General features: G+C 44.9%; 1 protein-coding gene across 4 annotated transcripts in view; it reads left to right on the top strand.

Moving 5' to 3' along the window:
• The window catches only part of SRGAP3 (SLIT-ROBO Rho GTPase activating protein 3), a 261,377-nt gene that overhangs the window by 186,596 nt on the left and 56,209 nt on the right, over positions 1-18,572 (top strand). For all 4 annotated transcript variants that reach the window (XM_015545247.2, XM_007075517.3, XM_042979459.1 and 1 more), the window contains exons 6-10: positions 2,227-2,355; positions 3,690-3,911; positions 5,401-5,502; positions 7,652-7,849; positions 14,970-15,054. In XM_015545247.2, the coding sequence (XP_015400733.2) occupies positions 2,227-2,355; positions 3,690-3,911; positions 5,401-5,502; positions 7,652-7,849; positions 14,970-15,054 (736 nt within the window). The remainder of the gene's footprint in view (positions 1-2,226; positions 2,356-3,689; positions 3,912-5,400; positions 5,503-7,651; positions 7,850-14,969; positions 15,055-18,572) is intronic.

The following is an 18,572-nucleotide window of genomic DNA, read 5'->3' as shown; positions in this document are numbered from 1 at the left end:
CTTCAACTCACAACACTGACATTAAGAGTGGTGTGCTCTACCAGCAGAGCCAGCCAGGTGCCCCCAAGCCACTTCTTTTCAGTTTTCATTTTCTCACCTATAAAGTGGGTGAATTAAACTACGATATCTTTACTATCCTTTCCAGGTATAAAATGTTACGAATTCATGAAGGGCTGAAAGTGGTGTGGGGGTCACCCTGGAAATGGGTGAGGAGTCTCAAAATTCTCTGTGAGGAGTCGGGTACGTGGCTGGTACAGGACTATAACTACAAGGAGGAATTTGTTTCCCAGAATAAGTGGGCCCTGGAGAAAGGTCAGAGGAGATCTATGAAGAGAATTCAAAGGTTGACATGGAAGCACCCCTACTAGGTAGCTAGGAGAACACGATCTGGAATGAAAGGTTTTTTAAATCCCCTTCTTGGTCCCCTTCACCTCTTTCACCCTCTCCCCACGCACCTCCCCTCTGGTAACCATCAGTTTATTTGCCATGGAGTTTGGTTTTTTATTTGTCTCTTTTTTCCTTTGTTTACAGTTTTGTGTCTTAAATTCCACATATGAGTGAAATCATATGGTATTTGTCTTTCTCTGAATGACTTATTTCACTTAGCACTATATTCTCTAGATCATTTTTTAAAAAAATGTTTATTTACTTTGAGAGAGAGGGAACACGAGCAGGGGAGGGGCAGATAGAGAGGGAGAGAGAGAATCCCAGGCAGGTTCCAGGCTCACTGCTCAGTGCAGAGCCCAACATGACCTGAGCCAATATCAAGAGTTGGACGTTTAACCGACTGAGCCACCCAAGCACACCTTTACCACTTTTTCTTTATCCGTTCATCCATCAGTGGACACTTGGGCCACTTCCATAGTTTTGCTTGGAATAAGGAAGATTTAAGAGTGCCTAGGTGAAGGAGGAAAACCCTGTTTGTTAAAGGAGAGCCGTTTTTCTACCCAGAACAGGACTCATCGTCTGAAAGGGGTAAAGGGACAGCTCTGCAACCCACTTTCTCTCTACCTCTTCCTGCCCAGGCTGGCCCAGGACAGAAGCAGCTTTCCAGGGAGGCCATCCAGCTCCTAGCCAACACTGGCATCTCCAGCTGCCCAGTCTGCCTCTCTCACCATTCATGTCCACACAACCAGTGAAAAGTGCTTACTGCCTACTTTGTGCAGAGACAGTTCTGGGTGCTCCAGGCCCAGTGATGACTGGGGCAGATCAAGTCCCTGACTTCATAGAGCTTACTTTCTAGTGGGGTACCCCAAAAACCAGCAAGTAAACAAAGAGGTAAAAAATATAATTTCAGGTAGTGAAGAATGGTTATGAAGAAAAATAGAGCAACCAAGATGTCCTTCAGTAGGTGAATGGGTAAGCGAACTGTGGTCCACCCAGGCAGTGGAATGTTATTGAGTGCTAAAAAGAAATGAGGTAACAAGCCCCTAGAAGACATGGAAGAACCTTAAATGCATATTACTAGGTGAAAGAAGTCAATCTGAAAAGGCCACATACTGTACGATGCCAACGACATGACATCCTAGAAAAGGCAGAACTATGGAGACAGGAGAAAGATCAGTGGTTGCCAGGGGTAGGTGGCAGGGAGGAAATGGATAGGGAGAGCACAGAGTATTCTAGGGCAGGGAAACTACTCAGTCTGATATTATAATGATGGATGTATATTGTTATACCTTTGCCCAAACCCATAGAATGTAAAATACCAGGAGTGAGCCCTAATGTAAACTATGGATGCTGGGTGATTATGATGTGTCACTGTAGGTTTATCAGTTGGAACTAATGTACCCTCTCAGTTTTTGCTGTGAACCTAGCACTGCTCTAAATATACAGTCTTTAAAAAAATTAAATGAAAATGAAAACAATCACTAAAAATTGAACAAAGATAAAATAAGTGAAAAAAGTAGATCAGGGGAAGGGAACGGGGGAGGGGCACTGCAGATGCTGAAGACTCATTTCAGGCAAGGTTGTTCTCAGAGGCTGCTCTGGCCACCTGATTTTGGGGAAGGACCTGAAGGACGGAAGGAGCAGGCCTCATAGGGACTTGGAAGGATGGCTTACCAGGCAGAGGGAACGAGCCTGAAGGCCTAGAGGCAGGAGTGAACTTGGCCTCTTAAAGGAAAGGCAGAGGGGACTGAGCAACGAGGAGCCTGAAGGAAGAGGGTTCGAAAGAGGGATGAGAGCCAGGTTAGTGCCTCAGCTCTTACGTCTACTGTGTTCTTGCAGAGGCAGGCAAAGTATTCTGAGAACAAGCTGAAATGCACAAAGGCCCGGAATGACTACTTGCTGAATCTGGCGGCCACCAACGCAGCTATCAGCAAGTACTACATCCATGACGTCTCCGACCTAATCGACGTGAGCACCTGGGGAGGCTGGGACTGAACAGGGCCCCACACCCGGACTGGCCCTTGTCTTTAGCTGATGTGCATGTCCCGTGAGCCCCGACGGAGGGGAAGGGCAGTGGGCGTTGGGGCCTGGGGAATGAGTATCACCTCCTGGTTTCTACTTCCGTGGGTGGGATTGGGCCTCTGGCAGCCCCTATATGGTCAGGTCAGGCAGTCTTATATTCCACCTGCACTTCCCAAGTCCCCTCCTCTACGCCGGGCCCTTTTCTGGGTATAGAGGTATAGGGGTGATCATACACAGTTCACAGCCTGCAGGGTTTCCCAGGTATGTTTATGGAATATAGGTATGTTTAGGGAATATTATCGTGGGAGAAATCAGGCAGTTTAAGCAAAAGCAGAATGGAAGCCTGACTCCTGAGTACCAGATGTGTAGGTCATGCTGAAGAGACCGCCGGCTTGGAGAGAGAACGTCATGGGGGGCATCATCATGGAGAGCTTCTGTGTCATCTGTGCTGGAGCTGAGGCTGCTTTTTGTGTCTTGCCCATCCCACACGGACAGGAATCTGGCCTGTAGATGCTCAGGAAAGGTTCCATACTGGTGGATGGATCCTTTTCCTCTGGGTCTGCTGTGTCCTGTCAGGGAGTCAGAGGGTCACCACTTTTCCATGGCTGCAGTAGGGACCCATTGCCACAATCCCCAGGAGAGGGAGCTGCCCAGCCCTGCCTGTGGCTTCCCATGCCCCAGGCCATGTCTCTCTTTCTCACAACTTTTTACTCTTTCTAGCCCTCTCCTGTCTTCATTTTCCACATTTTTATTGAGCACCTGCTAGCTCTAGGCCTTGAGGCACCACAGTGGACAAGAGCCCATGGGTCTGTCCTCATGGGGCTTACAATGCATAACCTTGAAATCTTAATAGGTGACCACAAAGCCAACTGGCAGGTGTCACAGAGGAGGGAGGCGTGATATAAACTCTGAGCGGGGAGTGCATCAAGGAGGACTTCCTGGAGGAAGTGACCTCTAAACTGAAACCTCAAGGAAGAATATTTAGGCAGTCTGCAGGCAGAGGGAATGCATGTGTGAAGGCCTAGAGACGAGAAAGAATGTGATGCATTTGGGGAGCTAGAGAAGTTCTGCTAGTGCCCAAATCACAATACCCAGCTCCCACTGAGGGCTTTGGGGAGATTTGTGCAGCAAGATTCCAAGGTGCACAAGGGTTTCCAGGATGAAAGATTTGACTGTGGAATGTGAGGTAATGGTAAGCCACTGTCATGGGAAAGGGAATGCCGTTGGCCCCCACCTCCATGTGACAGCCCACAGCCTTCTGTTGTGTGCCTCTTTCCAAGTGCTGTGACTTGGGCTTTCATGCCAGCCTGGCCCGCACCTTCCGGACCTACCTCTCAGCCGAGTACAACCTGGAGACCTCTCGCCACGAGGGGCTGGATGTCATCGAGAACGCGGTAGACAACCTGGACTCCCGAAGCGACAAGCACACTGTCATGGACATGTGCAACCAGGTCTTCTGTCCTCCACTCAAGTTTGAGTTCCAGCCCCACATGGGGGATGAGGTAGGCTTCTCCCAGGAGCCCATGCTTGAGGCCGTTTCACCTGTTCTCCCATGTGCTCCCAGAACATCGGTGGGAGGGGAACGTCAGCCCCTGTTCCACATGCACGACATTGATCTCAGAGGCCTCAGGTCATGTTCTTGGTCCAGGGGCTTCCCCATCTGAGGAGTTTCCCACTGATATCCTAACTCTGCTGGCTCACGTGCCTCACCTGTAGAATTACAGGACCTTAACTCTCCTTAACATCCTTCCCAGTTATGTCTAGACCCCAAGGGAGTCCTACATTGTCACACAAGCATCTCACAGTCTTCCCTTGGATGACCTTGGATCACAGGAGGCTAGCTAGGCCTCACCGCAGCCGCTTTGGCGGCAGCCTTGCCTGGGCACTGCCTGTCCTCCCCTACGGGAGGCTTACCACCAACTCTGCTCCCTTGGGTTTTGTTTTCTTTTCTTTTCTTTTAATATGAAATTTATTGTCAAATTGGTTTCCATACAACACCCAATGCTCATCCCAACAGGTGCCCTCCTCAGTGCCCATCACCCACTTTCCCCTCTCTTGGGTTTTGTGCCACTCAGATCCTCAGAACCGTGTTCTGGAATGAATAAATAAATAAGTGCAGGAAGGTACTTGTTCCTGGCCACAAAGCATCACAGTGGTTACTCAAACTGTGCAAAGTCCCTTATGCTAATAGCTCCTTGAGCTTTCCCTTTTCATCCCTCCCCACTTTCTTCATCTGCAAAAGAGGGGCCTTCTGCAGGGTCTCCCACAGCTTCTGGCCCGTCCCTCAGCCATTGCATTCAACCCTTTGGCCCATCATCTGGACCTAAAAATCCCGGCCTCATGGTTATGACAGGTGACTGTGAAGTTTGAGTTGCCTCGTTAGTGGTAAATAACTAGTAAATCACAGAGCCCTACTGTCCCTTATGATCTCAGCTGAGTTATGCCGGGCTACCCAGCCCACAGGTAGTAAGGGAGCCGTGGGTGGAGTGGGTGTAGGGAGAGCAATGTCTCCTTCCACTCACCTCCTCCCCCACCCCATGAGCAGGCTACTGACTCACAGTTGCCTCACCAAAGCACCTTCCTGATGGGGAATAGGACAACTCTACTGATTGTTTCCATTTGTTATTCTTTTCATTGGCTTTTGTCAAGCCATTGCTTTCTTCTACAACTTCCTGCTTTGAAATGAACTAGTCTCACTTAATGAGATTATGTTACAGTGTTTAGTAAACCCTCTAGGGTTGGACAAACCTAGAAGACCATGACTGAGAGGCCACAACTTGCAGTGTGAGAGGGTGGCCTTTGGGGTAGGAAGACCCCAGTTCCTGGCTGGTGTTGCCAGGTACAAGCTGTGTGACCATGGGTAGGTCACTTAACCTTTCCAGGCCTGTTTCCTCAGCTGTTGATAGGGATGTTGATGATGGCCCCCAGCCCTGGCTCCACACAGGTGATGAGAGCACTGGGCAATGGCAGGTGGTGGCTGTCCTTTTGCAGGTTTGCCAGGTCAGCGCTCAGCAGCCCGTCCAGACGGAATTGCTCATGCGGTACCACCAGCTGCAGTCCAGACTGGCCACTCTCAAGATAGAGAATGAGGAGGTGAGTGGGCCGCTCTGCCCTGTAAGCGATTTCCTTACAAAGGCCTGGCTTGTTGTGGAATGCATTAGAAATTAGGGTTCATCCATAAGATGGATTATTACACACCCATTAAAACTGGGCACACCAAGAATCTTTAAAGGGATGGGGGAATGCTCCCAAGATGTTAAGAACAAAGAGGATGTAGAACTCTATGTTCAGTAGTATCCTGAGTATGGTAAACTAGAGTAGGTGCATGTGTATCTATGTTTATTCACAAGAAAAAAAGCCCGGAAAGAAAGAAATGCTTTGAGATGTTAATTGTGATTATATCTGGGTAGAGGAATTATAGGTGATTTCTTTTTTCTTCTTGTGCTTTTCTCTGTTATCTGCATTGAGTTTGTGTTATTTTGATCATCAAAGATAGCTATAGGTATTTTAAATTACACAATGTAATAAAAAAGCCCAGGGCACACCGAATGTGTGATGGATCCTGAGCCCCAAGGAACTTCTGTCTTGCCTTGGCCAGCACACCTCCCACGTGGCTAGTGACACAGTATCGCCCCTGGGAGGGCACGAATGGAAATACCAGCTGTGGTGTGTTTTGATGTGGACCGAGGAAGCCAGATGGGAAACATTCCATTCCAGCCTGGATGCCTTTATGCAGGGAGGATGTCAACCAACCACAGGCCCCTGGAGAAAGGACAGCAGGATGTGAGGAATGTCACCTAAAATCTTGGGCAAGTTTATCACCGGAAAGTGCAACCACAGCTGGAGATGGGGAGTCATGGCCCCTGTCCTCACATCTCAAGAGAGAGAGATGGTTTACTCCATGTCTTCACAAAGGACAAAGCTGGGACAGACGTGAGACAGATTGTCATGCAGGACGATAACGAATCAAAGCTGACCCTGGGGGGAGGTTATACAGAAATGAATTATGTTTTTATTTTTCAAACCCGAGGAGAGAGAGGAGATGAAGAAAGTATTCTGTATCCTCCCCTGAAGCATTTTCAATTGTTTACATGGAACAGTATATGGATAACAATATTAGTGGGGTTTAAATTGGAAAGCAGGGCCCCATAGAGGAGAATGAAGCAAAAGTTCCTCTGTATAGGCTGTTCGTGGCTATGGAAATGCTTAATTTTGAACCTGAACTACTGTCAGGCTGTGTTAGAAAGAACTGATCCATACATTTATTCATTCACAAGTATTCTTTCAACCAGTATTTTTCAAGTATTTATTAAGCACATTCCATGCTCTAAACACTGTGCTAGAGGCAAAGTAAAGTGAGTGAACAAGAAAACATAGTGCCTCCTCTCCTGGAGATTATAGTCTAGCAAAAAAAGATAAATAGATAAAACATTAAAGCAGTATGCAAAATATCAAGTGATAGTGGGCACTAAGTTAGGAACAGTAGTCAGGGGGCTCTGATGTCTCCAGGAAGTGACATTTAAGTGGAGATCTGAGTGACAAGAAAGACTTCAGTGACAATAATTTAACAGTGAATGTAGATGCAGTTTCTTCCCTGACTGTTTTTGGAGTGACCTTCCATCGAAGTATAGGGTACAAGTCAGTGAAGGGATGTTGCGAGGTCAGGTCTCATGTGTTCTGCACGTGTAGCCTTCTGGGGGTCCCACTTGACTCCAGGAGAGAAGTTGGCATCCTGGAGGACTGGCTCAGCATGATCTTCCTCTCTTTTCTCATTTCTCAGTCAGGCTTTTGATAAGTCAGGAGCAGATAACCAGAGAGTATGTCCACTGAGGATGGCCCCTCATCCTATCTAGACTCTGTCCTCTCTTCTCTCTGGATGAGCACTCAGAATATTTCTGCTCCAGGGAACTGCCTCCTATTGGAGGAGCTCGTGTGGGGCTATATAATCAGGAAAAGAGAAACAAACCTGGAAACCTGGCTTCCTTGTTTGTCACAACATTCTCCCAGGTTCTCTTCGGCAGAAGCAATCCAATAAAATGATGTTAGACTGGGCAACATGGGTTCTCACCCTAGCCAGCTCGCTGGCCTTATATTCCACATCAGTATAATGAGAATGATCATCTTTGTCCTGCCCACCTCCTAGAGGCTATATGTGGAAGAAACAAAGTGGGGAAAAGGATTTTGAGGTGTGAAAGGCATTCTGAGGCCAAAGGGTTTTTGTTGACATGCTGTGTTTCTCCAGGTTAGAAAAACCCTGGATGCCACCATGCAGACCTTACAGGACATGCTGACTGTGGAGGACTTTGATGTTTCTGACGCCTTCCAACACAGTCGATCTACAGAGTCTGTGAAGTCGGCTGCCTCTGAGACCTACATGAGCAAGATCAACATTGCCAAAAGGAGGGCCAACCAGCAAGAAACAGAAATGTTTTATTTTACAGTAAGTGGTGTCTTGGACCCAGAACTTACTGTCTACTGACCTGCTGGCAGTGACTTTTGGGGAACAGCCCAAGCAAGGGGGAGCCAGCAAAACCATGTGGGTCAGTTAGAGCTAAAAAGTTTCCAGTGTGCTTCTCAAATGAAGTTGCCTTGGCTTTGTGAGATGCAAAAAGGTGAATTACCAGTGGGGAGCATCAGCATTGATCCTGGATTGGTGGTTATTGCAGTTAACCTACAAAAACCCAGAGAGTTGTGTTCCATAGGGTATGAGGGAAATGGCTATTTAGCCTAGTGGAAGCCCAAATAACAAACCTAAAGTTTAATGTACGGTTGTCACATTGAGGTATCTTAAATTTGGGTGTGGGCTTTAGAAATCATGCCCTGAATGATCTGTGCAAACTGCTGGTAAGTTGTCAGCCCATCATGTAAAATCCCAGATTATTTGCATTCCATTCTGTTGGGGCAGGGAAGAACAAGATTAGGGGGTACTGGAGCTTTGTTCAACATGTGTTTAGTGAACATAGAATTTTGGGGGTGTAAGGGACTTCAGATCTTCTGTCTGATGTTTGATCACATTCAACCCTATCCCTACCAAAAAGGCATCCAGTCTCTGCTTGAACAGACCTAGGATTAAAAGTTCCTTCCTTCTCCAAACAGCCCTATTGTCTGGCCTGTGGCCGGCAGTAGATATTATGATGTATTCTCTTATCTCTACTTCACTGGGATTTCTGGTCATTCATCTTGATCCTGTTCTCTGGGGCAACAGAGAGGATAATTCCACAAGACAGTCTCTGGTGTGCTTCTAACGAACTAGGTTTTCATTTCTCCAGGCTAAACATACCTAATATTGTAAATCCTGCCTCATAAGCTTTCATTTTGAGTGGCCTCAGCATCCTGGTGTCTCTTTCCTGAACTTGTTCCTTTTATTGATGCCTGTGTTAAAGCGAGACTCTGAGCAGTGATCTGACCAACACAGACTAGAGCTAAACTCCCGCCTCCTCCCACCCTAGGTGCTATTCTCCTTTCCATACATTCTAAGATCATATTCTTTTTGTTTTGTTTTTATTTTTATTTACAAATTTTAATTCCGATATAGTTAACATACAGTGTTATATTAGTTTCAGATGTACAATATAGTGATTGAACAGTTCTGTACATTACTCAGTGCTCATCATGATAAGTGTACTCCGAACCCCCTTTTATCTGTTTCACCCAACCTCCCTCCCACCTCCCCTCTGGTAACCATCTGTTTGTTCTCTATAGTTAAGAGTCTGGTTTTTCATTTGTCTCTTTTTTTCCTTTGTTCGTTTGTTTTGTTTCTTAAATTCCACATATGAGTGAAATCATATGGTATTTGTCTTTCTCTGACTGATTTATTTTACTCAGCATTATACTCTTTAGATCCATCCATGTTCTTGCAAATGGCAATATTTCATTCTTTTATATATGTATATAATTCCTCAAGAAATTATATGTATTTATACCTGCTGTCTCTTCTTTGTGCATAAATCTATCAGTGGACACTTGGGCTGTTTTGATTTGGCTATTATAAATAATGCTGAAGTACATATAGGGATGCATATGTCTTTTCACATTAGTGTTTTTGTATTTTTTTGGTAAATACCCAGTAGTAGAATTACTGGATCATATGGTAATTCTATTTTTAATTTTTCGAGGAACCTCCATAGCGTCTTCCACAGCAGCCACACCAGTATGCATTCCCATTAACAGTGCAAGAGGGTTTCTTTTTCTCCACATCTTTGCCAACACTTGTTTCTTGTGTTTTTTATTTTAGCCATTCTGACAGGTACGAGGTAATATCTCTTTGTGGTTTTGATTTGCATTTTCCCGATGATGAGTGATGTTGAGCATCTTTTCATGTGTCTTTTGGTCGTCTGGATGTCTTCTTTGGGGAAATATCTGCTCATGTCTTTTGCTCATTTTTTAATTGGATTATTTTGGGTTTTGGGGGAGGTGTTGTAGAAGTTCTTTATATATTTGGGGTACTAATCCTTTATCAGATATGCCATTCGCAAATATCCTCTCCCATTCACTAGGTTGTCTTTTAGTTTTTGTTGATTGTATCCTTTGCCGTGCAGAAGCTTTTCATTTTGACACAGTCCCAATAGTTTATTTTTGCTTTTGTTTCCATTATCTCAGGAGATGTATCAAGAACAATGTTGATACAGCTGATGTCAGATGCCTGTGCTGTCTTCTAGGATTTTTATGGTTTCAAGTCTCACATTTAGGTCCTTAATCCATTTTGAGTTTATTTTTGTGTCTAGTGTAAGAAAGTGTAGTTCAGTTTCATACTTTTGCATGTAGTTGTCCAGTTTTCCCAGCACCATTTGTTAAAGAGACTCTTCTTTTTCTCATTGCGTATTGCATCCTTTGTTGTAGATTAATTGACCATATAATTGTGTGTTTATTTCCGGGATCTCTATTCTGTTCCATTGATCTTTATGTCTGTTTTGGTGCCAGTACCGTACGATTTTGATAACTACAGCTTTGTAGCAGATCTTGAAATCTGGGGTTATTATGCCTTCAGTTTTGTTCTTTTTCGAGAGTGTTTTGGCTATCTGAGGCCTTTTGTGGTTCCATACAAATTTTAGGATTATTTGTTTTAGTTCTGTGAAAAATGTTTTTGGTATTTTGATAGGCATTGCATTAAATCTGTAGATTCTTTGAGTAGTATGGACATTTTAACAATATTAATTCTTCCAATCTATAAGCATGGAGTCATCTTTCCCTTTGTTTTTACTTCAATTTCTTTCATCAGTGTTTTATAGTTTTCAGAGTATAGGTCTTTCACTTCCTTGGTTGAGTTTATTCCTAAGTATTCTATTATTTTTGGTGCAATTGTAAATAGGATTGTGGTTTTAATTTCCCGTTCTGCTACTTCATTATTAGTGTATAGAAATGCAACAGATTTTCTATATTGATTTTGTATCCTGTGACCTTACTGAATTCATTTATCAGTTCTAGTAGTTTTTTTGTAGTGGCTTTAGGGTTTTCTATATATAGTATCATGTCATCTGCAAATAGTAAAGGTTTTACTTCTTCCTTACCAATTTGGATGTCTTTTATTTCTTTTAGTTATGTGATTGCTGTGCCTAGGACTTCCAGTACTGTGTTGAATAAAAGTGGTGAGAGTGGACATCCTTGTCTTGTTCCTGACCTTAGGAGAAAAGTTCTGTTTTTCTCCACTGAGTATCATATTAGCTGTGGGTTTTTCATACATGGCCTTTTTATGTTGAGGTACATTCCCTCTACCTTCTTTGATGAGGATTTTGATTATGAATGGATCTTGTACTTTGTCAGACGCTTTTTCTGCATCTATAGTTTTTATCCTTCCTCCTATTGATGTGATGTATCACATTGATTGATTTGTGAATATTGAACCACCCCTGCAACACAGGAAGAAGTCCCACTTGATCGTGGTGGATGATTTTTTTAATGCATTATTGGATTTAGTTTGCTAACATTTTGTTGGGAATTCTTGCATCTATATTCACCAGAGATATGGGCCTACAGTTCCCTTTTGTTGTAGTGTCTTTATCCGATTTTGGCATCAGGGCCTCATACAATTAATCTTGAAGCTTTCCTTCCTCTTCCTATTTTTGGAATAGTTTGAGAAGAGTAGGTATTAAGTCTTCTTTAAATGTTTGATAGAATTCACCTGTGAAGCCTTCTGCTTCTGGACTTTTGTGTGTTGGGAGTTTTTTGATTGATACAGTTTCATTGCTGGTAATCAGCTTGTTCAAATGTTCTATTTCTTTTTGATTTCGTATTAGGAGGTTATGTGTTTACAAGAATTTATCCATTTCTTTTATCTTGTTCAATTTGTTGGCATGCACATTTTCATAATCTTCTCTTATAACTAAGATTGTATTCTTTTTTTTTTTTTTAAGTTAATGTCAGTTAAATCTCTATTCCCTATGTACTGCCATTACACCAGGCTACCTTTCTGCTAAAGGATATGTAGCTGATGTGTTGGGTCAGTGTTAGGTTTCTTACCAGTTAGATTTCCTCTTGATGGATTTAGTTCACGGCTTCAGACTGTCAGGATCTTGTTGCAGTGGTTCAACATATGTGCTGTCCCTTCAGACTTAGGTTGTCTGCAGATTCAGTGAGTGTGGCTTTCATACCTTAAAGTTTGTCAGTGAAAAAAAAAACTAATAGTTATGCCACAACCAAGGCCAAAGACAGAGTTGTTTGAAACATGCCACTAGGCTGATAGTGATCCACTGTATCAACACCTCTAGATGGTGGCCATTTAACGAGTCACAAACCCACCCAGTTCTGACACCCAACTCCATCTTGTGATAGGCCTTGTCGAATCCTTTTTTGAAATCAAACAGTTGACATATATTGCATTTCCTCAGTCATCACTGTCTGATTTTGTTGTTTTCAAGAAAGGAAATAAGACTAGTCTTGGTGAATCAGCCCATGCCAATTTCTGGGGTTCACCACTTCCACTGGGCGCCTACTGTATTTACAAAGAGAATTTTATGGGTCACAGAGATTTAAGGAAGGAGTACACATGAATATGAATTCACTATGACAGCAGAAGCAAAGAAATCTGGGTGGCAGAAGCAGAGAAAAGGGGGTCTGGCTGACTTGAAAGGAAAAGAATTCACCAGTGTTCATGATTAAGGGTCATGGGTATTATATTTTTATTTTAATATTTAATCTATCAACCTGGTTGGCTAGTACACCTCATGACTTGATGTTATGACATTATTTTAGGCACTTTTAAGGACATAATATTCCTCTTAATGCAAGCATTGGTACAATTTGATGGTATTCTTTCCATCGTGGGTCACATATGAAGCCTGGATGAAGCTTGGAAAAAGTAGGCAAAGTCTATGGGCTCCAGAGCCCCGGGGTGTAATTTCCACTAACCAGTGAATTGCCCACCCAGGTGAGTTACATGGTTGGGATTAGAGCTTCAACTACCTGGGGCAGCAAGGCAGGGTGGAGAAAATACCTGCTTATACCTCAGCTCTGCTTCTCATGGCAAATTTTTAAACATGTGATAAGAGCAGAGCGTGTCATTACTGGAAGCATCCATAGGGAGCCTAGGGGAGAGTGTTTATCAAACTGAAATGTGTATTCGAATCATGTAGGAAGCTTGTTAAAAATGTAGGCTCTCAGCATACCACCCTCCCCGAGGTGGGCCCTGGAAGATTGAGCACTTCTGATCCTCTGTAGTGCCTTCCTCAGGGGTAAAATTAGGGGTTAGACTCACAGTATTCTTGAGCAGGAATCTGCATTTTGACCCTCTTCCCAGCTGGTAGGAGGCTGCCAGTCCCTGCACCACACTTGGAGAAACACTGCAGGTCAGTTATCACTTTACCCTGAGGAGGGCAGTGAGTAAGCTGCCCAAGGTGGCACTCTAAGCTCTGAGATTCTGTCCCCTTCTGGCAAGAATGGGAATGATGATGCCCCCCCCCCCCCCACGCCACTCTTTGCCATCCAAGATTTTGATGAGGACCAAAGGTACAAGCTTGAAAACTGCCAGGTGCTCTTTGGTACAAGGGGAGTGGTTCCTAGGAGCCAAGGTCCTAGGCGCCAAGGACTGTGGCTGACGAGATACGGCACCATCGTCTCCTGCCAGTCCCACCATTCCAGAAACCTATCAAGATGGGGCCAGGTGAGGTGACCTCAATCTTATCTGTACACATGTCAGCCCCAGTCCCTGGACCTTTTCCTTACAACTGTTGTCAATAGGATGATGGTGATGTTCCAGATGCTCCTTTACACGTCATTTTGGAGTGTCCCGAGCCTCTACAGTTCACTTGTTTGCTCCTCTGCACCTTTTTCTGAGCATTCTGGCTGGGGCAATAAAATGGATTTCTTGGTGAGAAACTAGCTGGCAGATTTGGGGCAATCACATCATCCTGTGCCTTCATTTTTGGGGCGTTTGCAATTGCCTTTGCATCTGCTGAGAATGTTCCTTCCCCATGTGCTCACGTGTATCCACACAGCCCCTTCCTCACCTCCTTCAGGCCTTGGTTCACATGGCAACTATGCAGTGAGGTCTGCTCTGGTTCCTAGTCCCCCGTTCCTGCCTTATTTTTATCCACAGCATTCACCAGCATCCGACCAATCGTGTATTTTACTTTCTTTATTAGCTTATTGTCTCTCTTCCCACTCCTCTCTGTCAACCCCCACGAGATCAGAGCTTCAGCAGAGTTTCTCAGCACTGGCTATATGCCAGGCACAGCTGTAGGCACTGGGGATCCGGAAACAAATTGGGTGTGGACCCCACCAACAGCAGCTCACAGTCTAGCAAAGACATGCCCCAGCAGAGAGGGGTCTGGCCTGTGCTTACGTGATGCAGGGTGGGCCAAGGAAAGCTGGTACTTGTGCAGAGGTGTGGCTGAGGTCCAGCTCAGTTTGGGCACAGGTAGATGTGTTTCTGTTCCCAGTGACTTCTGTCCCTCTGCACTGCTCTGAAACACATTGTACATGACAAGGTCCCTGAACTTGAAGTAGCCTGGGAGTCCCAGGGACGTGGGGCAAATCAGTTCTTTATGCCAGCCTCACCTGTCTCCTCTGTAAAAAGCAGAAAAACGTATCCCCCAATGTAATTGAGGTTATTTTAATAGGAATGTCTTTAGGGGCCTGCAAAGCCCTTCCTCCTTCAGAGTGGGGCCAGATGAAAGGAAGGTTCCTTCGGAGGCTCCTCTGTAACAGATCTGATAAAGCGCTCTTGCCTCAGCTGTGTGCCCCCAGAGACTGCTCCCATTTTTATTGCTCATGGCCCAGAAGCACAGTGGAGACTTGATGACTAACGAAGCTGTCTGCTTGGGGCTCAGTCCCCAGTCCTCACCTGACAAAAGCACCTTTCGCAGCTCACATTCCCCCTGAGCTTTCTTTGTGTTCCCCCAGACTGCCCTGAAATGCCCAGGATGGGACGGCCGCACTCAGCAGAGCTGGGGTCTGTGGAGAAGTGAAAAGGAGCAAGTCAGAGGTCCTTCTTTTCCCCATGCTGGGGTCCTTGAGGGTGGCATAATCTCCCTCTGACCTCCCTGGCATAGCGGTCGGTTTCAGAGGCAGAGACCACGTGACTTGGCCTTGCAGTCTGTAACGTCCTTGTGCCTTGTGTTTTACAGAAATTTAAAGAATATGTGAATGGCAGTAACCTCATCACTAAGCTACAGGCCAAGCATGACTTACTCAAGCAGACCCTGGGTGAAGGTGAGTTGGTTGGAAGGCAGAGGCCTGTGAGGAGGGATACTTGTTTTGTCGTGGTCCCCTGGGTTGTTTCAGCTTGAGACATGGGCACTTGGTTGAATGAGGCCTGGTAGCACAGCCACCTGGCAGGACTGGACAGGCCAGTACAGATGCTAAGAGGGGTCTAGTGTGGCTGCAGAAAACATGGGGCAACTATGTTCGTTTAGGTTCTGGGGGATAGTCCAAGGCAAAGTGATGAGAGGGGTCCCCAGCAGGTAGGGGGTGGGAATCCAGGAGCACAGAGTTCTGCATTGCTGTTTTTTAACAGGTACTGTTTGCCAGGAATACTCCTAGAGTGTCTGGCCAGGCATCTAGGTCCAGAAAAGAAAAATCCATATGTGTATTTTGGTCCTTGAGGGATGTGGGGAGTAGGCTTAAAACTGCGCAAAGGCCTCCAATGACAGTTGGAATAAAATCCAAAGTGCTCTCACAGTACATGAGGCCAAAAGGTCATTTGAACATTACCTTTTTCACTGACCATATTTATCATTGTCTACTCCCTTACTGTGCACCAACCACTCTATGCTCCTTTCTGCCCTTTAAAACTCATCAAGCTCATTCCTGCCCCAGGGCCTTTGCATCTGCTGTTCTCTCTGCCTGGAATGCCCTTAACCCAGATCTCAGTATGGGTGGCTCCTTATCCTTCAGCTGTGTCAGCAGAGGTGTCACTTCCTCAGTGAGAATCTCCTTGTCACCCAACCTCAAGAAATCACCACCTCTGTCCCAACACTCTCTGTTTGATTTTCTTCATCTCATTCATCACCATGTGAAAGCACCCTATTTATTATTTGTTCATTTGCTTATTATCTTTGGGTATATCCCCACCCCAACTGTCTCATATCTTCTTTCCGAGTAGGGACTTCCTTGTTTATTTTGTCTACCACTTTATCTCCGGTGTCTAGAATAGTACCTGGCTTACAGTAGGCATTCAGTTAGTCATTGGATGAATGTTGAATGGGAAGGTCACCAGGACACGAGCCTGGCCCCCTAAGGTTAGGGATGGCTTGTAGCAAATCGTGGTGGCCCTGGAAAGTGGTGTGACTGTCAGCTATGAGGGGGATGAGCTGAGCTGGGCATTTCTGAAGTTGTGAGGCCCTGCTTGAGCCCCCCATCCAGATATACTCTTGTATTCTGTTGGAGAGGTCTGTTGGCTGAAGGGTGTGCTCTATGTAAAGGAAAAAGAGCATGGAGTCCAGGAAATGGGATTTCCAAAGTGATGATACCAGTAGATCCCAAGACGACAGCTTGAAGCAGGCCTAGAGATCACTCAGGAATTTTCCAGGGAAGTAGGAGTGTGATAGGTGACAGTCATAGTAGGGCATAGTACCCCACTCTTCTCCATACAGGTACACATTCTAGGGGCTGTGCCCTGCCCACCCAAGCCTTCCCTGACACTGTCCACTCGGCACCGATCAGGGGGACAGCTGGAATCTGCAGATGCTTGGCATTTGTGAGCCCCGTGCTTTAGAGGAAACAGAAATTAAACCATTTCCCAGCCCCAAGGTGCTTCTAACCTAGCGAGGAAGACAATTCATGAATTCATAAAAAATTTAAAGCGATAACATTAAGTCACACAGAAATACTAGGTGAATTGCCAGGTGAACAGTACAGACTCTTAAGAGTATGAGCCAGGAGTGGAAGGGATCACCGTGGGCCCAGAAGAGCCGGAAAGGCTTCAAGAAAAATTAGTAACTGGGGCTTGGAGTAGTAACCAGGGGGTTAAAACTAATATCAGTAGAATTTTTTCAATCAACTTTATTGACCTATAACTTATGTACAATAAAATCTACCAATTTTGTGTAGAAATCACTTGTGACAAACATATGTACCCAGATCAGAATATAGAACATTTCTGTCACCACAAAAGCCCCTTTGAACCCCTTTGAGGTGAATCCTTTCTCCACCACCCCAAGCAACCACTGATCGGATTTCTGTCAGCATAGATTAGTTTTGTGTCTTCTAGCTGGGCAACTTCTGGGGGTGATAAAAATGCCCCTGATTTGGTGTATACTCAGGTGTATACATTTGTCAGACCTCATTGATTGGGGGTAAGGGTAGGAGCAGTGAGTTGCATTGGGCTTTTTCTTCATTTCCCCTGACACTCCTCTACATTCTGCCCATCCTGACATTTCCATATTGGGCCAGAAGAGTGGGGTGCATAGGAGTAGGAGAGCCAGAAAGTCCTAGGGAAGAGCCAAGCTGGTGTGCCAGGGACAGCTCCCATGACTAGCATTAAAAAGGAGGATTGGTTTTATAGCCAGTGGCCCCTGGGGGTTGGAGGCTGTTTCTCAGAGCCATGTACCAAAAGGCAAGTCCCTATGAGTTGGTTGGCTCCTTGTATGTTCAAAATCAGGAGCCCTGGTTTTAGAAAAGTAGATGTTCTTTTAGAAAATAAGATCCCAGATGAGAAGGTGCTTCTTTCCAGCTCACCCATGTGTGCTATCAGATGCAACTGTTTATTACTGCCCTTGCCTGAATGAATAGCCTTGATGAAATAATAATAAAAATTAGTTTGGGTTGGCATAACCCCTGACCCATTTGGTCTCCCAAGTTTACTTAGCCTTCAGCTATATCTTGCTCCAAGATGTGATTTACCAGTCCTCCTTCTGAGTTTTAGGCTGAATAGCAATGAAAAACTGCAGGAAAATGTGGCTTCCGAAGTGTAAGGGCAGCTAAGAAAGAAAGAGCCATCCAGAAGAATCTCAGTCCTATTCTCTAGTAAGCCAGCAATGGAAAAGCTTTGTGCTTCTTTTGAAAACTGGGATGGGCCTTGTTAGACTGGTCAATTTGGGTGAGGATTTTTTTAATAGACTTTGTTTTAGAATAGTTTTAGATTTACAGAAAAGTTGCAAAGATAGTACAGCTAGTTCCCATAGATGCCGCATCCAGTATTTCCTGTTAATTGACATTAACAACTCATCATAAGTGAGTATGGAGTATTTGTTACAAGTAATAAACGCTGGTCCATTGTTATTTCTAAAGTTAACAAATTGTCCAATTACTGGAAAGAACTGCAGCTGAGACCAAATCTTGAGTCACTTTTGTATCCCCACTGCCTGATAAATGTACATGTGGATTCTTAGGGCACCGGGTGAAAGGGGAGAACGTGCACTGACTTAGATTGGTCAGGTTCTTGCCTGTTGGGCAAAGCGGACATGGAAGAAATTAAGCAGGCCAAAGCAAGCTCAAGATCTTGGCTCCTTTATTTTTCTGAGTGTCAATAGACGATTCACCTCTTCTTGCATGTGCTGGTTCTTCCATTCAGTAGAAAGCTTCCCTAAGAGTGGGCCGGGGTAGGATTACACCTGCATCAGTGACCTTTTTATGCCCTTTGAAGGCTATTTTGTATTGGGAGGGGCAGTCTGGAAATTTTGGAAGCAGGTGAGAAATATGGGGCCAAGTGGAATATTTTGATTAAGAAGATACAAAGCTTGTTTCTTGTTTTTTGTTTTTTGTTTTTTTTTTAATGAAACGTGTCATGT

The sequence above is a fragment of the Panthera tigris genome, chromosome A2, assembly GCF_018350195.1.
Source record: "Panthera tigris isolate Pti1 chromosome A2, P.tigris_Pti1_mat1.1, whole genome shotgun sequence".
NCBI classification, from domain to species: Eukaryota; Metazoa; Chordata; class Mammalia; order Carnivora; family Felidae; genus Panthera; species Panthera tigris.
The sequence above is the reverse complement of the archived record's forward strand: the minus strand, read 5'-3'. Positions and strand labels throughout refer to the sequence as shown.